This window comes from Salmo salar, chromosome ssa04 (genome assembly GCF_905237065.1).
Source record: "Salmo salar chromosome ssa04, Ssal_v3.1, whole genome shotgun sequence".
NCBI lineage: Eukaryota > Metazoa > Chordata > Actinopteri > Salmoniformes > Salmonidae > Salmo > Salmo salar.
Window position 1 is genome coordinate 19,596,058 of NC_059445.1, and position 14,411 is coordinate 19,610,468.

The following is a 14,411-nucleotide window of genomic DNA, read 5'->3' on the forward strand; positions in this document are numbered from 1 at the left end:
TACAGAAAATATTGCGCACCTGGAGAAGTGGCGGCTTGGTTACGCTCATTGCATAGTGTCACATCCGACAAATGTAGCCTATAGTTAAGCAATAAAGCACGAGGGGGTACAGAGTGCCTGGATACAGCCATTAGCCATGGTATATTGACCATATACCACAAACCCCTGAGGTGCCTTATTGCTATTATAAACTGGTTACTAAAGTAATTATTGCAGTAAAAATACATGTTTTGTCATACCCATGGTATCCAGTTGAAGCTTAATCTATGAAGACTAAGAATCTTTGATAAGCTATTGGTGCTCAACCTGTCGAGCTGATATGTGCGTGTTGGTGGGCGCATATGTGTAGGCCTATGGCAGCTACAGCTGCATTTCGGATACACACATTTTAGTAGTGGGGCGCATGTCTTTGTGTTATTATATAAAGCGACGGTTGTGACTGCGTAAGGCTACGTTTAGTTACATTAGAACAGTTGTAGGACCAATCTACCTTGTGTTATTAGGGCTCTGAAGCAATACCAGTTGTACCCCCATCCCCCCATGGATTTAATATGCCCCCCCTCAGGCATGTCATCCTGCTTCCAGGTCAGTTAAATCAAAAACATGAAGTGCCTGCAGCACTCCAGGACAAGGGTTGCCTACATTGGGTCTTCAGTAGTTGCCATAAAGTCATAAACCCTGCCTATTTCTTCAATTTATCTGATTAAAATGTGATTTATACAGCTATGGGTGCCTCCATCAGACCAAACTACACTTCCGAGTTAGATTACACACAGGTTTTGAGGATGCGAGATTGCTAATTAGCACAGGTGGTCGCTGTAACATGGATATATGGCCGTGTGGGAACCCTAACACTATGCCTAACTTTAAATGAAACCCAAAAAGCTCATTTTAGTTTTCATGAATTTTAACGATATTGCCATTTTTGACTTTGTGGCTGTGCCAACTAGTGGACGCCAGTTGCCTACCCCTGACATATACTGAACAAAAATTAAAGGCAGCATGTAAAGTGTTGGTCCCATGTTTCATGAGCGGAAATAAAAGATCCCAGAAATGTTCCATATTGCCAAAAAGCTTATTTCTCTCAAACATTGTGCACATTCCTGTTGGTGAACATGTTTCCTTTGTCAAGATAATCCATCCACCTGACAGGTGGTGCATATCAGGAAGCTGATTAAACAGCATGATCATTACACAGGTGCACCTTGTGTCGGGGACAATGAAAGGCCACTCTAAAATGAGCAGTTTTGTCACATAACAATGCCACAGATGTCTCAAGTTGAGGGGGCTAATTGGCATGCTGACTGCATGAATGTCCACCAGAGCTGTTGCCAGAGAATCCAATGTTAATTTCTCTACCATAACCCTCCTCCATCATTTTAAAGAATCTGGCAGTATGTCCAACCAGACTAAAAAAAAAAACGCAGACCACACGTAACCACGCCAGCCTCGGACCTCCACATCTGGCTTCTTCACCTGTGGAATAGTCTGAGACCAGCCACTTGCACAGCTGATGAAACGTTTGAGTATTTCTGTCTGTAATAAAACCCTTTAGTGGGGAAAAACGTATTCGGATTGGCTGGGCCTGGCTCCACAGTGGTTGGCCTGGCTACCAAGTGGTAGGCCCTGCCCAGTCATGTGAAATCCATAGATTAGGGCCAAATCAATTTATTTCAATTGACTGATTTCCTTATTTGAACTGTAACTTGCATGTTGCCTTTATATTTTTGTATATATATATATATTTTTGTATATATATATATATATATATATATATATATATATATATATATATATATATGTTCCTAGCCCATGACTCCTCCGACCTGTGAATGGCAGCAAGCAACACGCAACATAGCGTCAAGTCTTCCGGAAACTCACACTAAGAAAAAGACGTAAACGGAAGTGAACTGTGACCACATTAGCGCTTTTGTTAATCAAACATTTATAAACAACCTGAAACTCAAAATATGAGTCTTTAACTGCACAGCATCACGTACTTACCCCACATAGTGTTTAATTCGCGTTGCAGACAGGACTTAGTTGATAGATGTTATCTCTATAACGCCAGCTTGCTAAACATATATAACTGTATGGTTTATCACGCTCAAATAGCCTCCATCATGGAGGTGCTAGCGAATGCAGCCGTGGCAGAAATATGTAAAGTCGTAGACGACGATTATGCAGTGTTTCGTTTGCAAATAACTCAAAGCCAGAAAGAAAACAGAGGATTGCGGAGGAAACTATTGGAAATGAAGGTGGCACGGGAGCGCGTCCCTGTCAGTCGTCCCAATAGTTTCAAGCTCTTCGACCGATACAGAGGAATGGCAAGAGGTACATTTTGCTGAGGTTGCGCGGCCTGTCGCCCCATTCCTCTCTACATGTGATGTGTTACCAAGAATTGGGTCTTGTTCAGTTTTTGGATTGTATGCAATAATTCCTCTGATTTATTTAGCTATCTTGCGCAAATACACTATCATATTCTAACCAGATTTAAGATTTTCTGCATTTCCTATTTTGTCAATAAAAACAATGTGATTCATGGAACATAATACATTGATCAATAAATAGTATATCAATAAGTTATGAAGTGTTACCTTACATCCTTGCCAATTGCAGACAGTGACAATACTGTACAATATACCGTTGAGCATTGGCAGTACCTAACCTAACCACCACTTTTCCCCCAATCACTCTCTCAGGTGAAGGACGTCTCACTGGAGGCCACAGGAGCTTTGTGAAGCCGGTGGGACACAACACATGGAGAGATGGTCAACAAATCACTGTTGATGAGGGGAGTGGAACCTCAACCCAGCACATTATCATGATAGAGGTCAGTGTAATAGTGTTGCGTAAAATAAATAGTTACTTTGTAAGTCGATGTGGCCTCTCAGAAAGGCTCCCCTCATCTATTCACTTGCTTAAATGTACATCCTCATTTATCTGCCATAGGGGAGCTAGTGAGACTTCCCTACAACATTATCTTCTTGTGTCAGGCTGCAGATATAGAGGCTGCAGGTCCTGGGGTCAAGCAGGAGAGGTCCGAAGGAGAGGAGGACCTACGGCACAGAAGAGACATCCAGACTGGAGAGTCTGGAGCGCCCCCTGTAGCCACGGAGGACCCCACTACCACCCCAGCGCAGCCAAGGGCCCGACGCAGCGTCACGGAGGTCAGTCGCCAATACTCGAGCCGCCAAGCCATAGACTGTTCTCTCTGCTTCAGCATGGCAAGCGGTACCGGTGCATCAAGTCTGACACCAATAGGCTCCTGAACAGCTTCGTTCCCCAAGGCATAAGTCTGCTAAATAGCTAACAAAATGGCTACATGGACTGAGTTCACCCTTGTATTTTATTTTTGCACTGTCTCTATGCACACTCACAGGGCCCTGCACACTCCAACACACACAAACACTCAATTCATAATTTCCCCACACACACATAATATGCACATACTTTTATACTGACTCTACACACGCACACCTACTTACATACAATCATCATATATGCTGCTGCTACTCTGATTATCATATATCCTGATTCCTTGTCACCTTACCCCTATACATGTCTCCCTCTGTCACTCCAGTATCATTGCAAATTGTAGTATGGTACTGGAACTGCCTGAATATGTATATAATATGCTTATTTACTTTTTCCTTATGTTATTTTTAATATTACATTGTTATTGATTACTGCATTGCTGGGTTTATAGCTCGCAAGGAAGGCATTTCACTGTACTTGTGCAGTTGACATTAACCTGAAACAAGAAGAGGCACCAGTGGGTCCACACAGGAGAGAGGCTGTTCACTTGTACACACTGCAGGAAGAGGTTCTCAGTGAGGAGCTACCTCAGGATACACCAGCAGAAAAAACATTCCACTCTTTAAAATATAAAGTTACCGTTCCACACGAATAGCTTCTGACGTTTAGATCAAACATGACAAAGATTAATTTTCATTGTTGACAGCAGAGAAGATCCCACAGATAGTGTGATATGAGCCTAAAAAGTCTCTGTTTCATATTGTTTGTGCTGTGTAGGCTATATAATGTTCACACATTTTCCCAAGACACTTAATGAGGAAATGAATGCTGATTTATACATATGGTGCATTTAACACTAGTTTATGTTTAATAAACACAAAATAGGACTTTTCATTCTAAGACTTTCTTTGACTCTAGACCCACACACTAACAAACACCTACTGTACACGTCAAAATAGTTTGTCTTTTGATGACTTTTGTCTTATCATAGCTGACACATATACCCACAACATTATATTTATGTCCACCATGATGGGTTTAACAACAGTGAAATCATTCTGTAACTACAGTATAGGACTCAAACATAGTGGGGATGGGTAAACACTCCATGCTGAAAGTGTGTTTATTATCTGTGTATGTCTGTAATCTGTATCACCTGTCTCTTCTAGGAGGAGGAGGGTTCAGATGTGCTGCTGATGTGTGAGGAGGGTCTGGGGAACCCTGAGGGGACCATGGTCATGGAGGACAACCAGACTACACCTCCTGAACCCACAGAGGAACCAGCTGAGCAGCACAGGACCACACACAGTCTCACTGAGGTGAGCCCTCTAAACTACTGTCTGAATGGTATTAGGTCAGGGCCTGTATACACAAAGCTTTTCAGAGTAGGAGTGCTGATCTAGGATCAGTTTTGCCTTTTAGATCATAATGAATAAGACAATTAGACAGGTGGAGACCTGGTCCTCAATCAGCACTTCTACTCTGAGACTCTTTGTGGATACGGGACCAGGTCTTGATTAAGTGTGGGGACCATGCTTTTCAATTATCAAACCATTAAAGATTGTCAAGTAATCAAATCAACTAACATGTTTGCATAGTACTTATAGCAATCCCTCATTGTCCAATCAGAAGATACTCCATAGCAGGGTGCTCATATCAGATTTCTTGATTCGACATCCTCTCACTTTGTATCTCTTACAGTCAGTAGACATGGAGGATGAGAAGCCTGATCTGCTGCTGGTCAAAGAGGAGACGATAGAAGATGGACCAGAGAGCATTGACCTGCTGAGTGGACTAAAGATGGGGGAGCAAGGTAAGGGAGAAATACATATAGCCTACATACTAATAGTAATAGATCTTCAATGGGAATAGTGATGCACCTGGCTATTATTTTCTCTTTATTCATAAAATTAAATCAATACAATGTATGTTCACATACTAAAATGCACATTATAATGTATGAACTTGACCAGGTAACTAACTCATGCCATGTTTGTAAAGTCTATTTTGTAACCTCTTCCTGCAGGTGGTTGGCTGGACGCTAACAAATACTGGGTGGCCGTGTTGGATTCTCTGACCCTGACTGGTGCAGCTAAGGGCTCGCAGGACGATATCACTGAGCAGGCCAGGACCAGAGGCGACATAGTGGAGGTCAGTGGATGGGACAGCATCCTCAACTCTGGGCTGGGGAACAACACTGTTAACCACAACCAGAAACAGACAGTCGAACACAAAACAACCAAACTTAGTCTTCATTACAACAGACTGGCTGAGACCAGGATGAAGCGTAGATTTAGTCTGCGGGGACTGGGAGATGTCGGTTTGCGGTGGGAGAGAACAGACAGACTCGGCTAGTGATGCTCCATCCTGCTCCTATAGTTGTGATTCAGAGAGACTGATGGCGCCTCAGGTTAACCCCCTAACAGGTGCTGCCTTCAGCCTGCCTTCTATAGGATCTATCAACTGGAACATGGACCCTGCGACAACACAGACACTGGCCGTGTCCGAATACCCATAATACCATCCGATATACTGTACTTAAACTGCGTAGTATGTACTCATTTTCACACTTTTTTGATGTAATGTCTGTTAAAATGTATGCATTATTCCATGGCTGTTGCACACTACTTTGCTACGGCTTCGCAAATATAACTGGCTAGCTAGGTGAAATATGAAGTTTGTATTTATTAGGGATCCCCATTAGCTGCTGCCAAGGCAGCAACTACCCTTCCTGGGGTCCAAACACACCAAAGCACCCACAAAACAACAGATAAAACTGAACTATGTTTGTACTGAATGAGCTAAAGATAAAACAGTACATCATATAACATCCCTACACCAGCACATATCCACAACACACCATACAACAGTATCATAATGTGTGCGTATGCATGTGTCTGTACCTTTTGTGTGTCTCTTCAGTCCCTGTTGTTCCATTAGGTGTATTTCTACCTGCTTTTTAAATCTGATTATTCTGCTTGTATCAGTTACCTGATGTGGAATAGAGTTCCATGTAGTCATGGCTCTATTTAGTACTGTGCGTCTCCCATAGTCTGTTTTGGACTTGGGGACTGTGAAGAGACCTCTGGTGGCATGTCTTGTGGGGTATGCTTGAGTGTCCGAGCTGTTTGCTAGTAGTTTAAAACAGACCGCTCCGGACATTCAGCTTGTCAACACCTTACAATAACAAGTAATAAGGAAATCAATCTCTCTTCCACTTTGAGCCATGAGAGAATGACATGCATGTCATTAATGTTAGCTCTCTGTGTATTTTTAAAGGCCAGCTGTGCTGCCCTGTTCTGAGCCAACTGCAATTTTCCAAGGTCCTTCTGTGACCACACTACTGAACAGTAGTCTAGGTGTGACAAAACTAGGGCCTGTAGGACCTGCCTTGTTGATAGTGCTGTTAAGAAGGTAGCGCAGCGCTTTATTATGGAGAGACCTCTCCCCATCTTATCTACTGTTGCATCAATATGTTTTGACCATGACAGTTTACAATCCAGGGTTACTCCAAGCAGTTTAGTCACCTCAACTTGCTCAATTTCCACATTATTCATTACGAGATGTAGTTGAGGTTTAGGGTTTGAGGGATTTGTCCCCAATACAATGCTTTTAGTTTTGGAAATATTTAGGACTAACTTATTACTTGCTACCCATTACGAAGCTAACTGCAGCTCTTTGTTAAGTATTTAAATCGCTGAAGTTGTCAATCAACAACAACAAGCTTATTGGGTATCCAGTTAACTTCAAGTCCTACAAGCAGAACATAATTGTCACAGAAAAATGTCTTAAATAATACATATCGAACTGTAAGCAAAGAAATGTGATTCAACATGTAAAAATACATTTGAATGCATTATTGTCCACCAGCAATAGTAACTTTTCATGGTAAATTTTTCGCTCTCAATTTCTCAATTACTCTCTCTAAAGTCTTGGCACCTTTTGGATTTCAGTCTAATGGGGCCGGGCTTAAAGGCAGGTGCATGGAGTGATGGACGAACTCACAAATTCCTGCCCTGGGCCAGTCCAGTGTTGTGATTGGCTATTACGCAGCCTGCAACCCATAGTGTGATTGCTTGAGCTGTTCAGGTGGGTGGGTCGTGATTGACCTGAACCGTTTGGAAGAGAGGGTGGAGGGGGTCGGCGATGATCTTTTCTGCACGCTTCCTTGCCCTGGAGTCATGCGAAACCTCAATGGAGGGCAGGTGGCAGCCAATAACCTTCTCAGCAGACCGGCCAATCGTTGCCGTGATCAAGGAGGTTGAGGATGGACTCGATGATGGTCGTTTAGAACTGAATCAGTACACACAGCATTCAAAGGAGGACTGAAGAAAAAACGATGCCATGCATTCACCAAACATTGCACTGAGAAACAGATTTGATGTATAGTAATTGTCTGGTTGGAAACTATCATTTTCTATCAATTACAGAATATTGAATGATTTCAATTTGGCATTGAAAGTTTTGACTACAGTGTAATTTCAGTCAGATTTCATCAGCAAGCCAGAGCCATCTGTGGAAAAAGCATATGTAGAACATAGATAAGTGCAAACAGATAATAAAATGTATCATTCAACGTAAGATTCCAACTAAAACAATGACATGACCTCTGTCCCAACTAATCTCTGCTCAACTCCTGTCACGAGAATTTTCAATCCCAATGATGATAACTAAATAATTTAAGCTTTGACCAATTCCCTGAGGTTGTAAGTCTCGGGTTCAAAATAAGAATTAGACAAAGTCTCAGATACTGCAAAAGGTTCGTTGTTCTTTATTCAGAGATGTAAAAAATGAGAACAGTCTTTAACACACACACACACACTCAGCTCAATTCTTTTCAATAGAAACTCCACCTTTCTTTTAGGTGGGCTGTATCTTTTTCCACAGTTCACATTCCTAGTTTATCACTTTTCTACCAGCCTGGCAATTTCTAGCCGTTCCTCTCCTCCCTAGATTAGAGGGGCCTTGGAAGGGCCCTCTTTCCTGTTGTCAGTTTTCAGAGTTATAACCAGGTCATGTGTAGTTCAGTTGTCCTTTGTTTTCTCAACTATACATTTCTCACCGTTAACTTGTCTCACACACACATTATTGGATTATAGTCTTATAATTCTAATACATTTCACACCGTTAAATACGTTTCAGGGTGGAATTCTTTAGTCATTACTTTAAACAAATTCCTTTATCAACTCCTCACTTCCTCTACTCGCATCCTTCTCAAACCCCATTGGAGCAGGTCTGAGGCGAGGAACCTTGGGACATCTCCTCCAATGGGGTTTAAGGAGGAGCAAAGGTCTGTCCTTGCATCCATAGCTCTGTCTATGAATTTGAGTGGTTACATTTCTCCAGCCCCATCCACCCTCTTTTTTCACAGAAACAGTGGTGAGGAGTATGCTTTGTTATTGTTTCAACTGCTGATTGTCACTTTAAGAAACACGTAAATTAGCATACAAATATGTTTAAACATACATGAGTGTTGGGAGTGCGGTGCCATACCTTTTAGCTCCCAGGTGCAGCAGAGTTGACACACTAAAGATGAATTTGTCTTGACCACACCCTGGCTGTTCTCCAGTCAGCGGTAGCACTGGAACGAGTCCCAGGCACTGTTTGTGGCCACGTCACCTCCATCAGTGAAGATCTCCAGGTTCTTACAGTGGGGCAGCAGCATCATCTTAAGAGAGGGCAGAACGATACAGGAGATGGAATTAGATTTAGTATGGAGTGAAAGTCCCAATTTACAATCATTGTACAATCCATAGACATTGGAAAAGGTAAACGCCGACCTGTCTCCACCTGGTTAAACATGTATTGAGAACAACTGGAGTGAGAGCGAGAAAGGGAAACAAGATGTCAGGAAATGATGTCACAGTTCAATAGGAGTTTAAATGTTTTAGCATCTTAATGTTGCAATCAAGGTAACAGTCAATTTTAAGACTGCTGTGGCTGTAGGCATCTATGGATGATAATTTAGCTAAATAATAACGTGCAATTTAGGGCCGAGCTGTACCAATTCATGCCACTTGTCAGTCAGCATGGCTCAGTTTTGACTTCGCTACAATGCTCTTAGTTAAACTAGATACTGTGTATATAAAACGAAACCATCTTTGGTTAAACCACAGATGGAACAATGAGCCAGATGTTTCACCAGATGTATAAATCTGAAGCGTCCGGTTGTTATTTCTACTCACCACCAAATATGGTGATGAGAGGAAGCGCAGTGGCCGGCAGTGGGAGAAGATAAAGCAAGATGGATTTGGCCGTCATTCTGCTAATTTTCTCATCAATAAAACATTTGATCTCAATACAGTTTCTGTTCCCAAAATTACAATATGTTACGAACAGAGTGGACTAAGTTTTGTAGACTTTATCCTTTGCCAAAGTTTTAAAAAATGGTGGTGTTTAGGAGTGCAAGGTTGAGTTATTGCACACGTGCACTTCAGAGTAGACGATCCCTAACGGATATTTGTGAATACATGCGAGAACGTGCCAATAGGATCTCGCAAGCTCATGCTTGGCTCTGCCCAGCTCCTTGCTTGTTCTGCCCGCTATGATTACTTTTCTCCCATTGGAAACGACAGGCTGTGGTCCATCTTGGGTTAGTTATAAAAATCTTTGGTTAAATGTTAGCTAGTTAGCTAACGTTAGCATTCAAGCTAGTTGACATTTAACCTAGCTTGCCTAATCAATAGCCTGCTTTCGTAATAGAAGACCAAAAAACGATCTACAATTTTAACTGTAGTTGATTAGGTAGCTAATTGGTTGGTTAGTTTCTCTACTGAAAAACGATTGAACTTACCTCTGTCAGCCATTGTTCACATTTCGGGCCAAACTCGGTTGAGTGAAGGCATGATCGGCTGAGAGTGTCGTCAACTGGACCAACACCATGTCGACTTTGATGGTGTCGCAAGGGTTTGTGTTACGTCGATAAGAGCTAGGGCTGATCAAGGCAAATTCATGGCAGATGATGGAAACATTTTTACTTTAGATTTATATTGTGGAGGGGGAAGGGGCGTTTGTCATCCCTGCGGTCAAGCTGCTGCTGGACATGTCCTTTTAGGTTGATACTGATGTTTTATAGTGAAATAATGATAGTACCTTAATTCATGTTTACTTGACCTGAAGTAGTGAAGCTGTGTGTAATGTTATATTGAACCTTTTCCAAAGTATTCTAAAATTCATTTTATCAAAGCGAGGTACCAGATTTACAGAAAAGTGTTACCATAGAAAGTTATTCTTGTGCCGTTTTGTGCAATAAATGTGAGTAATGCCATTTTGTTTAAATTAAATACTAAATTGACTCGGTGCTGACTGACTATTGTTAGGTACTTGAATCACAGTGTTAGACGGGCTTGACTGTGGTTAACATTTTAGAGTTTCTTATATAAACCTTTGCTTTTCTGTACCATATTTATTTGCAGTCTGCAGTCCATGAAGACCTGCTGATATCCGGTGTTACTGGCGGGAGAGACTGGACCTCTGAAGCGGCTGGTCACAAACCTTGGCCCCGGATCAGGACCATGGATCAGGAGCTGTCACTCTTCCTTCCCCAGTCAGAACCTGGACCCAACCACGGGGGACAGAGACTCCATCGCAACCACTACATAGAACACAACCAGTGGACAGGTGGACTGAACAACCTCAGTCCTGGTGGTCATCAGAGAGACGGAGGCTCCAGTCAGGGATCCAGTCTGCAGCCCAGACCCTTCTCTTCACAGTCTCAGTGCAAGGATGATACAGGGCCTGGGGCTGATAGAGACAGACCCTCCTGTTCCTATGATACCAACACCACAGTATCCATGATGAACAGAGCAGGTCACCCTGGGCTTCAGCCTTCACAGAGAGTGGTGGGAGACCCCCCTGGTGGTAGTCTATCAGCAAATCTGTCTTCTCCTTCAGGGTCTCATCTAATGCCTGGTGACTGGGTTAATAGAAAGCCTGGACCTGGGTCTAGCCTTCCTCAGTTGCCTCATGGTTACCCCACTAATACAGACAGGGTCAGGATGGGCGTTCACCTAGCCTATAACACAACACACAATCCCAACAACACCCAAACAATGACTAGAGGTCAAGGAGGGAGCTCAAAGACTAACCTACTGAGGGTGGCTCCTGCTTCTACCTCTGGTGTCATTGGGTCACAACATGGGAGACCGAGCGTTAGGACGGACACAGACATGCCGTATGCCTGCCCCACGTGTGGGAAGCGCTTTGCTGAGGCAAATTATGTGAAGACGCACCAGACCGTTCACACCCTTCAAGTGCAAACTAAACTACAAGAGCTTATCAGACATAGGAGTGTCCACAACGAGGAGAAATTGTAGCAGTGCATCTTCAGATGTACGCAGGGGATGTCAGAGAATAATTCTTTAGCTGACATGTTGTTATCGTGTGAAGTGTCTTGGGGTAAGAGGGTAATTAACCACATACCCACATACCCCTCATTAATCCTCTGTTTAACTTGTTTTTAAGAGACAGTAAACCTAGGCTTGAACAAGGACAGTTTAATATTTACCTTACTGAAGTGATGTAGATGGAAAAGTCATTCTATTCTGTTCTTTCTAAACAAGTCTGCTCTCAGCTTGAAAGATACGATTAGTATGAGATCTGATGTGTATGGTAATAACCAGTAGCGTATTACAAAGAACAGTGCACATACCCTTTTCATTTAACCACACCCTTTGAACTATTACGCCAACCAATAAGATCCTTCCTCTTCAGTGTAGACGGGTGTCTTGATTTGTCTAGATCTCTCGGAGTGGGAAGAAAGGCGCAAGGCTCAAACGTCTTCTGAATATATACCTAGTAATGGTGTTAAAGAATACAGATCAACTACTGAATGTGAGATCCTGTCTCCTGTTACAAGTGACCATGGAGGGAGTGACATGGAGTTTGGAAGTGAGCCTGACCAGGATGAAGTACCTGCGGCGACAGGTGGGGTAGAGACTTCCAACGTTTTCCCTGAAAATCCTGGGGACTTTTACATCAAACTGGCGACTGTTATATCAAAGTTTCTGAGAGAACTGCTTTCGGGTGCTTTTCTGGTGCGCTGATTTGTTTGTGTGTTTTCTTTGTTTTTGTTTTCTTTGTGCGTTTGTTTTTAATCCGATCACTACTAGTAAAAGGCACCTAGTAGTTTACAGTGGCAAGAAAAAGTATGTGAACCCTTTGGAATTACCAGGATTTCTGCATAAATTGGTCATCAAATTTGATCTGATCTTCATCTAAGTCACAACAATAGACAAACAGTGTACTTAGACTAATAACACACAAATTATTGTATTTTTCTTGTCTATATTGAATACATAATTTAAACATTTACAGTGTTGGTTGGAAGTATGTGAGCCCAAAGGCTAATGACTTCTCCAAAAGCTAATTGGAGTCCAATCAATGAGATGAGATTGGAGATGTTCGTTAGAGATCTCAGACCTAAGATTAAGAATTGTTGACTTGCATAAAGCTGGAAAGGGTTACAAAAGTATCTCTAAAAGCCTTGATGTTCATCAGTCAACGGTAAGACAAATTGTCTATAAATGGAGAATGTTCAGCACTGTTGCTACTCTCCCTAGGAGTGGCCGTCATGCAAAGGTGACTGCAAGAGCACAGCGCAGAATGCTCAATGAGTTTAAGAGGAATCCTAGAGTGTCAGCTAAAGACTTACAGATATCTCTGGAACATGCTAACGTCTCAGTTGACGAGTCTATGATACGTAAAACACTAAACAAGAATGGTGTTCATGGGAGGACACCACGGAAGAATCCACTGCTGTCCAAAAAAAAACATTGCTGCACATCTGAAGTTTGCAAAAGTGCACCTGGATGTTCCAGTAGATATCCTGTGGACAGATGAAACTACATTTGAGTTGTTTGGAAGGAACACACAACACTGTGTCGAGAAAAAAAGGCACAGCACACCATCATCAAAACCTCATCCCAACTGTAAAATATGGTGGAAGGACCATCATGGTTTGGGGCTGCTTTGCTGCCTCAGGGCCAGAACAGCTTTCTATCATCGACAGAAAAATGAATGAAAGTTTATCATGACATTTTGCAGGAGAATGTTAGGCTGTCTGCCAATTGAAGCGCAACAGAAGTTGGGTGATGCAACAGGACAACGACCCAAAACACAGAAGTATATCAACAGAATGGCTTCAACAGAAGAAAATATGCCTTCTGGAGTGGCCCAGTCAGAGTCCTGACCTCAACCCGATTGAGATGCTGTGGCATAACCTCGAGCAGTTCACACCAGACATCCCAAGAATATTGCTGAACTGAAACAGTTTTGTAAAGAGGAATGGTCCAAAATTCCTCCTGACCATTGTGCAGGTCTGATCCGCAACTACAGAAAACATTTGGTTGAGGTTCAACCAGTTACTAAATACAAGGGTTCACATACTTTTTCCACCCTGCACTGTGAATGTTTACACAGTGTGTTCAATAAAAACATGAAAATGTATAATTGTTTGTGTTATTAGTTGAAGCAGACTGTCTATTGTTGTGACCTAGATGAAGTTCGGATCAAATTTAATGACCAATTTATGCAGAAATCCAGGTATTTCCAAAGGGTTCACATACTTTTTCTTGCCACTGTAACTCACGTGTTGTTTTTACAACCCTCCTGCCTTGCTAAGAGGAATCTGAAAGTTTCTCATACCAACTGCTGCTTCTCCTGTCGGTGGGCACCGACGCTGTATTTGCCTTGAAGTTCGATACACCGCGTAATCCCATGGGTGTCTTCTCCCCACTGTCAATGGAGTTCCTACAGCATCTACACACTGCCGCGGGCCCCGCTAATTCATCATGGAATATACCAGTGGAGCTGTTGCACCCCAATGATTTCATTTACATTTACATTTGTCATTTAGCAGACGCTCTTATCCAGAGCGACTTACAGTAGTGAATACATTTCATACATTTTTTTTTCTCCGTACTGGTCCCCCGTGGGAATCGAACCCACAACCCTGGCGTTGCAAACACCATGCTCTACCAACTGAGCCACACGGGATGAAGGATCTACTCCCAGGAGGAAACAGAGACAACAAAAGGGGGAAACGAGGAGGACTGAGATGTAAATTGAGACTTACCAAAACGTACTCTCCACTGCCCGCAACAAATCCTTGGAAATGTTTGCTACCTCCGTCACAAGCTGGAGGAGTTGCAGGC

At 42.6% G+C, this 14,411-nt stretch overlaps 2 protein-coding genes across 3 annotated transcripts in view; both read left to right on the forward strand.

Moving 5' to 3' along the window:
• The window catches only part of LOC106602512 (zinc finger protein 69 homolog), a 506,109-nt gene that overhangs the window by 284,970 nt on the left and 206,728 nt on the right, over positions 1-14,411 (forward strand). The gene's annotated exons all lie outside the window — the stretch shown is intronic.
• Positions 1,857-11,974, forward strand: LOC106602412 (uncharacterized). Its single transcript, XM_014195032.2, has 7 exons — positions 1,857-2,334; positions 2,703-2,833; positions 2,997-3,170; positions 4,428-4,577; positions 4,960-5,071; positions 5,285-5,409; positions 10,674-11,974. Exons 1-7 carry the CDS (start codon positions 2,094-2,096, stop codon positions 11,571-11,573), a joined length of 1,833 nt encoding a protein of 610 aa, XP_014050507.2. The 5' UTR covers positions 1,857-2,093; the 3' UTR covers positions 11,574-11,974.

What these genes read in the sequence shown, in the direction of transcription:
- LOC106602412 (XM_014195032.2), top strand. Translation starts at nt 2,094, where the DNA reads ATGGTTTATCACGCTCAAATAGCCTCCATCATGGAGGTGCTAGCGAAT. An exon ending in ATACAGAGGAATGGCAAGAG is followed by an intron (nt 2,335 to 2,702) that starts GTACATTTTGCT and finishes TCACTCTCTCAG; the next exon opens with GTGAAGGACGTCTCACTGGA. An exon ending in CCACACACAGTCTCACTGAG is followed by an intron (nt 4,578 to 4,959) that starts GTGAGCCCTCTA and finishes TATCTCTTACAG; the next exon opens with TCAGTAGACATGGAGGATGA.